Source organism: Terrapene carolina, unplaced genomic scaffold (genome assembly GCF_002925995.2).
Source record: "Terrapene carolina triunguis isolate 2854851 unplaced genomic scaffold, T_m_triunguis-2.0 Scaffold88, whole genome shotgun sequence".
Classification (NCBI taxonomy): Eukaryota; Metazoa; Chordata; order Testudines; family Emydidae; genus Terrapene; species Terrapene triunguis.
This window is the reverse complement of record NW_020664439.1, coordinates 22,988,461-23,002,062: the sequence shown is the minus strand read 5'-3', so window position 1 is coordinate 23,002,062 and position 13,602 is coordinate 22,988,461. Positions and strand designations below refer to the sequence as shown.

Here is a 13,602-nt window from a genome sequence, read left to right as displayed (position 1 = left end):
GTACCCACGTCAAATATGATGAAAATGTCTGTAAATCTTATTTCATTATATAAAAGAAAAGGTTCTACCAATCCCAAAGGATTGGAAACATTACCTCCCAGGTTAGTGAATATTCCAGATCTTACCCAAATACACGCTACACCCAATTCTGATTAACTAAACTAAAATTTATTAAAAAACAAAAGAGAGAGAGTCCGGTTAAAAGATCAATGTACATACAGACAAGAGTTCAATTCATTTAGGTGCAGATTCATAGCAGAGATGGTGAGCTTTGTAGTTGCAAAGAGTTCTTTCAGAAATAGTTCATAGTTTATAGTTCAATGTCCAAATCTCATATTCAGGGCGTACCAGCATAACTGGAAACTCAGTCTTGTGACTCAAACTTCCCCTGATGAAGCCTAAGCGGATCTGAGATGACAGAATCAGGACCCAAGGACCTTTTATACAATTTCATGTCCTCTTTGACAAGTTGGGATTTCCTCAGGGAACAAAAGGTAATTAGGATGACTTTGAAGGAGGTCCATCACCAGTACTTAGCTATACGAATTAACATAAGGCCATTTGCTTGTTCCTCCACCATTCACAGTACATTTCAAAGAGAGAGGAATGCAGAGATATCATGTGTTTACAATTCATTTAAATGATAGGATGTTCTTTTGATCTCTGATTATCAGAATACAGCATAGACAGTAGATGACTGTAGAGCCTTCTCATACATATGTAAATACACAAAAACACGAACATTATTTCCCCACATGTCTTTTGAGGGTTATTTATTTTGCAGGACATTTAACCCTTTCTAGCCATGTGTCACACAGGCATACATTTTTAATGGTGAGAGTAATTAACCATTGGAACAATTTACCAAGGGTCATGGTGGATTCTACATCATGGCCAATTTTTAAACCAAAATTGGATGTTTTTCTAAAAGATCTGCTCTAGGAATTATTCTTGGGACTGTCTAAGGCCTGTGTTATACAGGACATCAGACTAGATGATCACAATGGTCCCTTGTGGCCTTGGAATCTATAAGATTCCATTAGACCTACTTACAGCTAATTTACCCATGTGTAATGGGAGCCAAGCCAGTGCATTTAACATGCTCAGGACCTGTTTAAAATGTTGTAAGCAGGTAGAGTAGGGTGAGGGCTGTTTTAACATATACCTTCTTACACATGAGTAGAATGTAAGTATGTCTCAGGGAGTGCAAGAGATTCTGAGCATAAAAGAAATCTAATTGATGCCACCTTAAACATCGCCTCTGAATTTGGCCCACTGTCTATACCAGGATAAATGCCACCTTTGCCATTAGCACACCCATCCAGGAGCACAGAGAAGGCCCATCAGAACAATTTGTATTTTACTTGGCTTTTTCCGAGCAATGTACACAGAATTGACTGTACACAAAATTTTGGTCATTTTTGGTCAAAGACTGCAACAAGCACAAGAACGACAAAGATCATATTACTTTACTCTGAGCAGCAGTCCTAGTAGTAATATTGCTATTAGTTTGCCGTGTTTCTTTCCTGGCTCTTTTTGAATCCAAGTGGCATGGTCATTCTGTCAGCTGTGCACGTGGGACTCCCACTGAACTCAGGCGGGGAAAGGCTTGTGAGTGCCCAAGAAAGAACATTCCTGGGCACCAGAAATTCATTCCCATGAAAGAAAAGGATGACCCCAAACTTCACAATGTTCACAACCAACTGCAAAACTTATTTCATGGATTTAGCTTTCCCTCAATAGCTCTTCACAGACATACACAATCAACCTCAACCTCCTACATTCCTTCACAGGCAGAAAAAATCAACTGTCTGGTCAAATTTGCTCTGACAGGTTATGAAGGGAAAGTTTATATTTTGCAATGGTTATTATTTCTCTTAAATACTTGTGGTGCTCACATATCATGGTAATGAGGGCCATGTAAATAGATAGACAGATAGGAGTTGCATGAGAACAACTGATGAGATGATCAAGTCTAGCGTGTTAAATTGTACAAATTAAGAGATTATCAGAAAAAATGTTAGGAGAAATCAGTTTTTAATCTCTATTCATTCTGCTACCATAGCCATCACCATTTTTTATTTCATTCCACTGTTGTTTGAAAAGCAGATCAGGCTCATAAATGATGTACAGTTGCATGCTGTGCTTTTAAACCGTGATGGCCCTATCTGCCTAAAGAAGCACATGTTGAGAATTGTGATCAAAACTGAAGAGTGAGGCTGGCCCTTAGCTCACAATCATGGTAGTACTTTAAGTGCCTGTTACCTTGTTTTCCACCAGCATGAGGGGAAGTAACTCCACTGAAGTCAATGGAGTTACAATGGTGTAGGACTGGTGTAAGTCATAGCAGAAGCAGGCTCTAACTTTCTACATTGAATAATCTGAGTATTTAACACCAAAAAAATGGAGTTAGTCTAGAGGAGTATGAAAGGATGTACTTAGCAATGTCTGTGGACCAGTTAGAGTTATAGGGCAGTAGGTCCATAGCGTGTTAAACCTAGGCTGGCTGACAAGGCAGAATGTTACAAGTAGCACCATATGGTTCTTGTGGTTTAAAAACATGTCTTTTGTCATGAGCAGGGATGCTCTCACTTCCACAAACTGTGCGGCCCTGAGACTTGGAAGACGCAGAGCTACCAGGAGGAGCTTATTTACGTGACGTTCTCTCCCCTGTAGAGCTCTGCAAGTCTCACTCCCTGCCATGGAGCCACAGATTGTTTTTCATTGTGCCTACCACAGTGGGGTGACCTTTTCCCCTGACAGAGTAGGGTGTGGTGGTGCCGGCGTCCATGGCCTTCCAGAGCTTATATTGCCCAGAAGACTGCAGACATTTTCTGCAGATTGGGCCACAGAGCCTGTGTTTTTCCATACTTGTATTTGAAAGGCTGACTTTTATGTTTATTTTGTAACCTCTGGAAGCTGTGCTGCACAATATGAGGCCATTTCCAGGAAAGGCTGAATTAGAAACTCACATATTTTTAATAACCCTAGCACATTTTTATCAATTGCCAGATCATATGATTAAGATATGAAAGCTCCAGCTCTATCTTACATCCTCACTGCTATTTAAATAGCTAATACGTTTTAAAATTGTGGTATTCATTCAATTTTCTGGGGTTTTTTTGCTTTGGAAGGAAAATATGTTTTACGTGATATAAAATCCATCTTAAATTCAGTGACGAGGTTAAGCAGAACTCCCAGAATACCATGTACCTTACTTTGGGTGCTCAGGAAAAAGGTATGTGAGGGCCTGTTCTTACATTGGAATGAACTCTTGCAAGCTGCGGAACGCCTGCGTCTACACTGACTTCAGAGGAGTTTCAGGGGGCTTAGCATTTCCTAAGAGGAATGCAGCAGAGATCCTTCATCTGCAAACTCAGTTTTTACTCAGCCTTTGGTCAGTCAAACACCCATTGGCTGCGTTGAGAATTTTGGCTCAAAGTGTCACGTAATGGCCTCAGGATTTGATGCCATGGGAATTTTCAGTGCTTTGCTTTTAAAAGTAAGTAACTCACAATTAAAGATACAGTGGGTCTGATTCTCCTCTCACTCCAGCATAAGGGCCTGGTCTCATACCACTGAAAGTCTAGCTGGGGAAGGCACCTAAAATACTGGGACTGACATAGTTCCACGAGTTTTTGGGCCGAGGATGGGATGCTGCCTCCTCCGGACAAAACCCAAAGCGTTGAACCCCTGTGGTTCCCAGTGAACTGGTGGAGCTATATCAGTGCATTAGGTGCCCTCTGGATAGGTGGGACTTGTGATCCATCTCTAGGTGGTGATTCAGGGTACTGGTTCTGGAATAGGGTAACCAGATGTCCCAATATTAGGGACTTTGTCTTATATAGGCAACTATACTCCCGTGCCTCCCCTCCTCCCCGCAAAGTGTCCTGATTTTTCACACTTGCTATTTGGTCACTTGTCTAGAAGTTGTGTTAGTTGCTGGTTTTGTCAATAAAACCCCTCAGATATTTATGTTGCCAGGGCCAGGGAGTGTAGTGAATCATATCCATTGTTTGGGGTACCTGCCTCTTTCAGAGCCTCACTACTTTGTGCCCTTCCTGTATGGCTCCCTCTGGCTCTGAATGACCAGAGAGTTCCCTTGGGGCAGTCATAAGCTCCTCCATTCTGTGTCATGCCTAGATACACATGTTCTTGTCATTACCCAGACCTGGATCTGTGATGTATCTGTTTCCAGGCTCACACAACAGAAGTCAATGGGAGTTTTCCCACTGACTTTAAGGGGAGCAGGATGGGGCCCTAAGTGAGAGAGAGGAGAAATCTTGCCCAGTGTGCCTACATGGAGATGTTCATACCTAATGGGGAGCATTTCAGAAAGAAATGTGCTCTTTAATCATCCATTAGTCAAATCAAACATTTTGGATAAGAGGCTTATTACAACACAACAAACAGGCACAAAAACCACTGGAGGAAGTTCTGTATGTTAGGCAGCACACTCAGCATATGCTATTCAGCCACAGGCCAGCGTTAGGTGAGTTTAGACCACGGGTGGGCAACCTACGGCCCACGGGCCACATCCAGCCCGTGGGACCATCCTGGCCGGCCCCCGAGCTCCTGGCCCGGGAGGCTCGCCCCAGCCCCTCCCCTGCTGTTCCCCCTCCCCCGCAGCCTCAGCTCGCCCCGCCGCCGGCGCAATGCTCTGGGTGGCGGGGCTGTGAGCTCCTGGGGCAGCGCAGCTGCAAAGCCCGGCCTGAGCCGGTGCTCTGAGCTGTGTGGTGGCGGCGGCAGTGTGGCCTGGTTCCCACCGGGCAGTGTGGCTGGAGTGCCGCCAGCCACCGGTGCTCCAGGCAGCGCGGTAAGGGGGCAGGGAGCAGGTGGTGTTGAATAGAGGGCAGGGGAGTTCGGGGTGGTGGTCAGGGGGTGGGGGTGTGGATAGGGGTCGGAGTGGTCGGTGGGGAACAGGGGGTTGAATGGGGGCAGGGGTCCCGGGGGGACAGTCAGGAAGGAGGGAGGGTTGGATGGGGCGGCAGGGGACAGTAAGGGGCAGGGGTTCCAGGGGCTGTCAGGGGACAGGGAGAAGGAGTGGTTGGATGGGGCAGGGGTCCCTGGGGGCCGTCAGGAATGAGAGGAGGGGTTGGATGGGGCGGCAGGGGTCTGGGGGCAGTCAGGGGACAGGGAATGGGGTGTGTGGATGGGGCAGGGGTCCCAGAGGGGCCCTCAGGGAACAGGGGGGTTGGATGGGGCAGGAGTCCTGGGGGGGGCAGATAGGAGGTGGGGGCCGGGCCATGACCCCCGCCCCTAACCGGCCCTCCATACAATTTACGAAACCCGATGTTGCCCAAAAAGTTTGCCCGCCCCGGTTTAGACAGAGTCACCATGGGTTTCTGTGGCCTGCCAACTGCCTTCACAGGCAGGAAATTCCAAAGCGGAAAGTCTCCACTCTCCTCCCCTCCACCATCCACCACATTAAATGGACTTTCATGTCATTCACCATTGGTGGAGGGTGTGTGTAATTCAGATAGTACAATGGGCGCAGATGGTCATACAGCATACAGCTACTGTAGATGGAGCAAAATCTTTTTTTTTTTTCTTAAGTTTTGGGGGTCATTGCACCTGTCACTCAGGCTATTACCTGGGTGCCATCTTCAACTAGGCCCCCTAAGGCCTCACATCCAAGTATGTCTAAGGGCTGGTCTATACTTACCGGGTAGTTCGACGGCTGGGGATCGAAGTTCCGGGTTCGATTTATCGTGTCTGGTCTGGACGCGATAAATCGAACCAGGAAGTGATCCCCGTCGACTGCGGTACTCCAGCTCAACGAGAGGAGTACCGCGGAGTCGACGGGGAGCCTGCCTGCCGCGTGTGGACCGCGTCTGAACCGCGGTAAGTTCGAAGTAAGGTATGTCGAATTCAGCTACGTTATTCACGTAGCTGAATTTGCGTACCTTACTTCGACTTGGGGGGTAAGTGTAGACCAAGCCTAAGACTTGCAGATTCTGTCCGTATAACATCGCTGAGGCATAGTCTTTCCTATCCCTCCACACACCTAAAAACTCTTGCCCATGCTCATCTCACATCTCATTTACTGCAACAGCCTTCTGTCTGGTCCTTCACATGTAATCTTGCCCCACTGATATCCGGGCAGAATGCTGCTGCTACTAAGATCATTTTGCTAGCCCTTCGCTTTGATCACGTCACCCGTCCTCTCTTTGCATCCCTTCACTAGCTCCCTTTTCTCTATTGTATCAATTATAAGCTCCATGGGCTTGTTTACATGAACATTTAGGGCTTGTCTACACTACGGAGCTTTTAGCGACAAGGCTGTGTCGACACAGCTTTGTCGCTAAAAGTCAGCAAGTGTGAACGCTCTTTTGCGGTATTTTGTCGGCACTTTTGCCAACAAAATACTTCCAGCCCCGCGAGCAGCATAAGCTTTGTCGGCAGGAGAGCACTCCTGCCGATAAAGCTGCGTTCACGCTGCCGCTTGCGTTGGCAAAACTTTTGTCTTTCACGAGGGGGCTTTTTTAAGTTTCCGTGAAAGACAAAAGTTTTGGCGACAACTGCGCAGTGTAAACATACCCTTAGTTTGCAGCCAGCTGGGGTGTGAATCTAGCCTGCGCTAGCCTGCTGTGCTCTTGTCCTGTTTCAAAGAGGACTAGATCAAAGCACATTAACAAGCTGTTAATACGCATCAGCAAGGTGCACATAGACAATTAGTCTGCAGCAGGCTCCTGCGAGTAGATTCACACCCCAGCTTGCCACAGACTAATTGTCTGTGCAGCCAAGCCCCTTGTCCTCACTTTCAAGGCCCTTCACAACCTATCCCCACCCTACCTATTGTCTCTCATTCAGTATCCAGAGGTTAGCCCCTGCTTGCGCTCAGCCCACATCAGCCTCCATTGCTCACTTGTTAAATTTTTAAACAAGCACCTTTGTGCTTTCACCCATGCTGCCCCTCACTTTTGGGAGAAGCTCCCCATAAATATTCACACAGTTACCCTATTATCCACCTTCAAATCCCTACACAAAACTCCCCTTTGGCATGAAACCGAGGCAAAACTTGTCAGTTTTGGCTGCTAGTGGCAGAGCCCACTGCCTAATATGTTGACGATCATTGTCTCATTGTTTCTCTGTACTCCCCCATTGGTCTGTCTGTAACCCTCTGTTATCTTTTGTCTTATACTTGGATTGTGGGCACTTTGGGGCTTGGACTATCTTTTTGTTCTGTGTTTGTACAGCAGTTAGCTCACCTGGTCCCGGACTGGGACTTCTCGGTGCTACACTAACAACAATACAAGAGTATGACTCTTTTCCCCACAGCTGTGAACGCTGGCATGGCGTAGAGGAACAAAGGTATAAATTGTGTTGCTTTCAACAACCCTCCCCCAGTTGACATGTGACTCAAAGGCAGATGCCATGATAAAACTTTTGTTGGGATTCCTGACAAACCCTCTCCTCTAAAAACAATCCCAAATCTTCTACTCCAGGTCCAGATTGAGGATGCTGACCTTAAATAAAAAATAATAATAAAAAAAAGGACACCATTTCTCCTGCTCCCCCTCTCTGTCAATAACCCTGCAGGCCAGCTAGCATGATCAGACTCCTTATACTTCTGTTCCAGCCTCTTACTGAGTTACTTGAACTGACTTCACTCTTCATCTAAATGTGAATTTATGCAAGGCCTTGGTTGGTTTCACTGCTGCCAGCCCCTAAGTGTTCAGTTATGACTGCCTGTGAGCAGGAATGGATTACGGCTAAGTGACATTCAGACTGAGCTAAAAGCAGAACTCCAAACTCACTCTTGTTTTTCCACAGCAAAGGGCGGACTCATATGCCCTAGAAGAGGGTCTTGCCTTCTGCTCTAACCAACATTCTTTCCAAATCTGGGTGTCTTTTTGGAACATGAGGCCAGGATTAGGCAATCCATGATTCAATCATACTTGACCTTCAACTTCACATGGGGCAGCGGATTTGTGGGTTTCCCGTGCCTTTGCCTGATTAGCGTACATTGTATTTCTTGCTAGGAGCTTGGCACTGAGAGACTGCTTACTCACATAGGAAATTCCCAGACTTTTGGGTAACTAGTTGCTACATTGCACGTCCCTTTGTGCTATGTAATGGGAAAGAGCATATGGCCATCTTAGAGCAGAGTATTCTTTTAAGGTTCATGCCCTCAGTTCAGAGCCAGAGCAGAAGTTTCCTGAATTTTTTTTAAGGCAGATTAGCGTATATATTTATGTTGGACTCATCAGGGCTCTGTGAGCAACAGGAAAAGGTTAAGGATAAGTAATGAAAACATTTCAAAATAATGGATCAAGGTTCATCAATGAAGGCACCTCAAAAGATCCTATATATTGTACATGTAGCAATATACCCACGCATCTAAAATTGTCCTCCTGACTGAAGTGTACATTCAGAGAGAAATACCATATCCACAAGCAGGAGATTCCTTGAGGATGAGTGAAAATATCCCGAATGCTGATACCACAAAATGAAAACCTAATTTTGCTACAATCCTGTTCTGCTTTTTGCAAACAAGCATCCTTATAATATACTCTTGTTCTATATGCACAAGCAACATATGACAAAAAATCCCCTGTTGCCAGCTCACTCTGTTGCTATGAGCCAAACTCACCACAACTGGATCTGAACAGTAACATGAGTTAGAAGGGCACTGGGATGTAATTGTTCAGAACTTTATTTTTATAATCTCAAATGTTTGCAATACTTTCTTTGGTTCTTGGCAATTGTTTCCCTGCCAACTTCCCTTTTTTCCTTTGGCAAACATTGATTTTAAAATACAACGGAATATCTAGCATAGACAGGGCATGTTGTGTTTAAAAACATGTTAGCACCACATTCTAAAAATAACTTCTTGCTCTGGTATAGACAAGCCATAAGTGGGGAAGTGTGTTATCGAGATAAATTCTAAATATTAAGCGATCCTCAATACATGACTGCACTAGAAAACTTCAGTCAGTTCGAACTGTTAGCCAATATATATTTCTAGAAGGCTTTGTATTCTTTTTACTTATGCTAACAGTGTGTAACTCTGAATCACATTCCCAGCATGCTTTTTACTTATGCTAAGCTTACAGTGAACTGTATGCACCCCCAGTTCCCTGTACATGTAGAATCTGTCAGAGGGCTGCATGTTCTGTTAAAGCTTGCCAAATATGACAATGTGCTAGATACAGCTCACACAGACGATGACAGATGATTTTGTGGAGGCTGTACTGATATGCAATCCTTACCAGCCTAGTGCCGATGCATGATATCTCTGGGTTTGCCAACTTCTGGAAAGCTATATTCAAAACAAGGTAAGAAATTGATCAAAAAGTGGGTGTAACTTTCCATTGTTGTACATGAGGGCTTGTCTACACTACCGCGGTAGTTCGACGGCTGGCAATCGAACTTCCGGGTTCGATTTATCGCGTCTGGTGTGGACGCGATAATTCGAACCAGGAAGTGCTCGCCGTCGACTGCGGTACTCCACGTCAGCGAGAGGAGTACCGCGGAGTCGACGGGGGAGCCTGCCTGCCGTGTGTGGACCGCGTCTGAACCGCGGTAAATTCGAACTAAGGTATGTCGACTTCAGCTACGTTATTCACGTAGCTGAAGTTGCGTACCTTAGATCGAATTGGGGTGTTAGTGTAGACCAGGCCTGAGTTAAGTATGTGTTTAACCCTGTGTCTGTGTAACTCATAATTTCAGAACAGATTTGAATGCTGCCAGACTTTACCAATCTGGGAAACAAAGCATTAATCCTTTCATAGAATACTAGGGTTGGAAGGGACCTCAGGAGGTCATCTAGTCCAACCCCCTGCTCAAAGCAGGACCAATCCCCAGACAGATTTTTGCCCCAGATCCTTAAATGGCCCCCTTAAGGATTGAACTCACAACCCTGGGTTTAGCAGGCCAATGCGCAAACCACTGAGCTACACCTCCCCCAAACTGACTTTCCACGCAAGACTTGAACTCACAACACCAGCATCACTACATACTATACTACTCTATAATTACCGTGCACTAACCAGTTGTGCTACTGGAGCACATTTCCTTCCTCTGTTGGGCTGTTTTGTCTTTGAATAAAAAAAGAACCCGAGTGAGCTAATTTATCTGATCTCTCATCAACGGTCTACAAAGAACCCTACCAAAACCCATGTTCTAATGAAGGTTTTTCCAAACAGACCAAGTCAGATCAGTTATTTTTCTCTAACTGCACTTGTCCTTTCTGGGCACCTGATTTGGGGGTCCCATTGGCAGGTCTCTAGTCTGGGAAGGGCCGCCGGCTGCGGCTCGTGGCGCTGGAATGAATGCTCCGACTGCCGGGGCTCGCCCTGCCCCTCCGGCCTAGCTACTAGCCCTAGCAGTGCTGCTACCCATGCAGGCTCCCAGTGTGCGAGGGCCTGGCTGGGTGCTCCCCAGGCCCGTCTCACACGCAGCATGGGGCAGGGTAGCCTGGCGTCTCGCCTGCGCTCTGCCCATGCGCCCTCCTCCCTGCGGCCACTTACCATCAGCCCCGCAGTCCCTCATGCCCAGGGCCTCCCTTCCCATCCCCGCTGCTGCAGCAGGCTGGGAGAGGTGGCAAGAAGCTTCTGCCCAGACTGAGTGCAGATGTGCTGAGGGGTTTGCCCTGTCTCTGCCCATGCACTAGGCCTCTGCCGGAGAAGGCAGCACAGCATAGGGCAGCCCTCACCCCAGCAATGGACAGCACCCTTCAGACTTGTGAAGCTGGGACCTGCCATACCAGAGTGGAGCCATGTGGTCCAGCTAGGCTGGAATCTGCTCCAGCAGTACAGCTTCTCCAAGGGAAAGGACAAGAAGCCACACAGGAGGTAGTTAGGGAATAACCTCGCCATGGGGAAAGTTTTATCCAAGCATTAGTTAGAGGCTGGCCTGCGTGCTGTGGTTGAGGGGAGTGAGCCCTTGCAAGATTTTTTTTTTAAATCCATACCATACTGCTTTAACTCAGTGTGTGGTCTTGTTACCCAAACTCTAGGATGCTTATGGCCTCAGTTATATTAGTAGCTTGTTGGAATAAATTCTACAGGCTAATTGTCACACAATTATTACATAAATTTGCAGCTTTTCAACACTGAGAACCTGATTCTGAAAAGAGTTATGCTCTCTACTGAGGAGGTGGAAACATGCTATACAACTTGTGCGTCCACCTAAAACAGCTAAGGTTTGGCATGTCAGTCTAAAAAAGAACGATATACAGACAAGTTACAGACCTAGAATTATTCACTAGGTAATTTTTGCAAATTATTTAAAATGAAGAATAAGTTTGAGAAACCACAATCTGTTCAGAGAGAAAAATGTAGTTGTTGAATAAATAATCTAACTAGACTTATTCAAAAAATTCTAATTGCAGTCAATTGGATACAGCTGTGTAGTTTTGAGCATAGCTGGAAATGTGATAGGCAAAAGTACTATTACAGTGTGTAGGCTAAAATATAAGAGAGCAGGTACTAAGATTTTGCCTGTTTATTAATAGAGATGACCACAGATAGATTTGTGTTCAGTCATCAGCTCTCTAATGTGTGGGTGTGTGTTTTTGTTTGTTTTTAGATTTTCTGTTGAACTAAACACATATTTATTGGCCTGGAGACGATGTCATAGCTTAAGTTCTGTTTGCAAAGATCCCCAGTGGTTTGTATCAGTGGTTGTGTTGCTTGGAATCAGCTCCCTGCAACAAATACTGGTCTTAGGAATAGTCTTTTGGTTCTATGATTGAATAGATGGAGAAAGAAAATCGTACTTCACACTTTAAAAAAAAAAGTAGCAAACTGTCAGTTCTCACATCATAACCCACATTTTTTAAACTCGGATCGCAAGATGATTGTACTATTTGTGCAATTATGACCTGAGTTTCAGGGGAACTGAGCACTTGCGACTGCTTTGACTTCAGCTGAAGTTTATGGGTACTCAGCACTTGTGAAAAATCAGCCCCATAATTTCTGTAGCCATTCACTGTGCGTTGTTTGAATTTCAGAATGTGTCATGAGTTCTTAGATTGCCTCAGGGCCTGCTTCTGATCCCACTGAAGTCAATGGGAGTTTTGTCACAGGCTGCAGAGCGCCCTAGGTTAACCCCCCACCACACCTGATCCTCCTCTTTCCCTGTCAACCTCCCCTCCCCACCCCCAACAGCCTGACCTCCAACACCCATCCTCTCCAAATTGGGTGGGGTGAGTGGTATTGCAACCTGTCACACAGGGTCACAGCACCACTGATCCCGTGCACCAGGTCACAACACTCACTCATTCAAATTTGGCCCACGTGCTACTTCATCATGATGGAAGGGTGGCCAATCCCAATTTGAGTGAGTGGTACTGCAATACCACGCACCAAGTCACAGCACCACTCAGGTTTGGCCTGGCCAAAAAATGATTGGGCCATGTCCAGCATGGTTATTCTCTTCTCCCCTCCCCAGCTCTACAGCCTATGAGTTTTGCCATTGACTTCAGTGAGAGAAGGTCTGGGACCAAAGGTGCGTACCAGCACCAAAACCGAACCCATTTAGGCCTGTGCTGTTGAAAAGTTATATATAGTTAAAAAAAGGGGGGGAAAGGAAATACCGAAGGAAATCTGCATAAAATAACTGGGGGCAGTGTCATATTTTGAAAGATTTTTTTAAAAATAGGTACACATGACAACAGCTTTCCCTATTTGTGGCATCATTTCAGTTTAGGCAATAAGGGGATTTGGTTGGGTGGGAAGCTAGAAGTAATTGGTCCTTTGCCCGTCCAAGAGGCAAACCATTCCTCTCTTCCTGCTACCCTGTTCTTCAGTAGGGGGAAGGATCAGGTCAATAGGGAACACAGGCCTTTAGGCACCCACATAACAAGACAGTGAGCATGTGTAAACACAGAGATAGACTCCATTTCTCCTCATCGGTGAATCAGGCCAAGGGCCCATTTTTGCACATCTCATAAAGGAGGGGAGCATACACAGGGATGTCTGAGGGAAGGGGCCACATATTAGAAGTGGTGGTGTATATCACAGAAGGGGAAGCCATAGTGGAGGCCAGTTATATCCAGGGCAGGGGTCATACAGGTTACTAGACAACATGGGTATGGGGAAGATGAGCACGTATGGGATTGATGTTCTCATAAGGCAAGACAGGGGATGCTATCATAGTTGTCAAAGTTAGACTCAGGCAGGACTCAGTTTGTCAGAGCACTTTGTTTTATTAGCACGGCGCTCTGCTAATACATTCAGATAATGTGAGCCCCCCTGCAAGATTCAAACAGTCTTATTTATACAGATAAAAGGGTGCGAACTAAACAAAGGGACAGAGAGAGCAAAATTGTAAAATTTTCATGGGGCACAATATGCATATCCTGCTTCCTTATTAACTCTTATCAATCTAAGGCTAATGCTTCACCAATTGCCCTTAAGTGGGGCAATTCATTAAGCAGTTAATGTCTGCTTTCCTGCCCCCTGGCTTGCAGCATTTCTCATTTCTACTTAAAGGTACATACAGCATTCTTTAATTCATTCTATTTCTTTAATATAATTCATTTCACTTTCACATAGTGAAGCATATGGAGGATAGTCAATGGGATAAAATTAGGGTTACCATACGTCCGGATTTTCCCGGACATGTCCGGCTTTTGGGGATTCAAATCCCCGT

At 45.7% G+C, this 13,602-nt stretch overlaps 1 protein-coding gene across 1 annotated transcript in view; it reads left to right on the top strand.

Annotated features, from left to right (window-relative positions):
* Positions 1-11,577: 11,577 nt before the first annotated feature.
* LOC112112474 (glutathione hydrolase-like YwrD proenzyme) overlaps positions 11,578-13,602 on the top strand; it is a 30,205-nt gene continuing 28,180 nt past the window's right edge. The window contains 1 exon segment of the mRNA XM_029911115.1: positions 11,578-11,688. Within this exon segment, the coding sequence (XP_029766975.1) occupies positions 11,578-11,688 (111 nt within the window).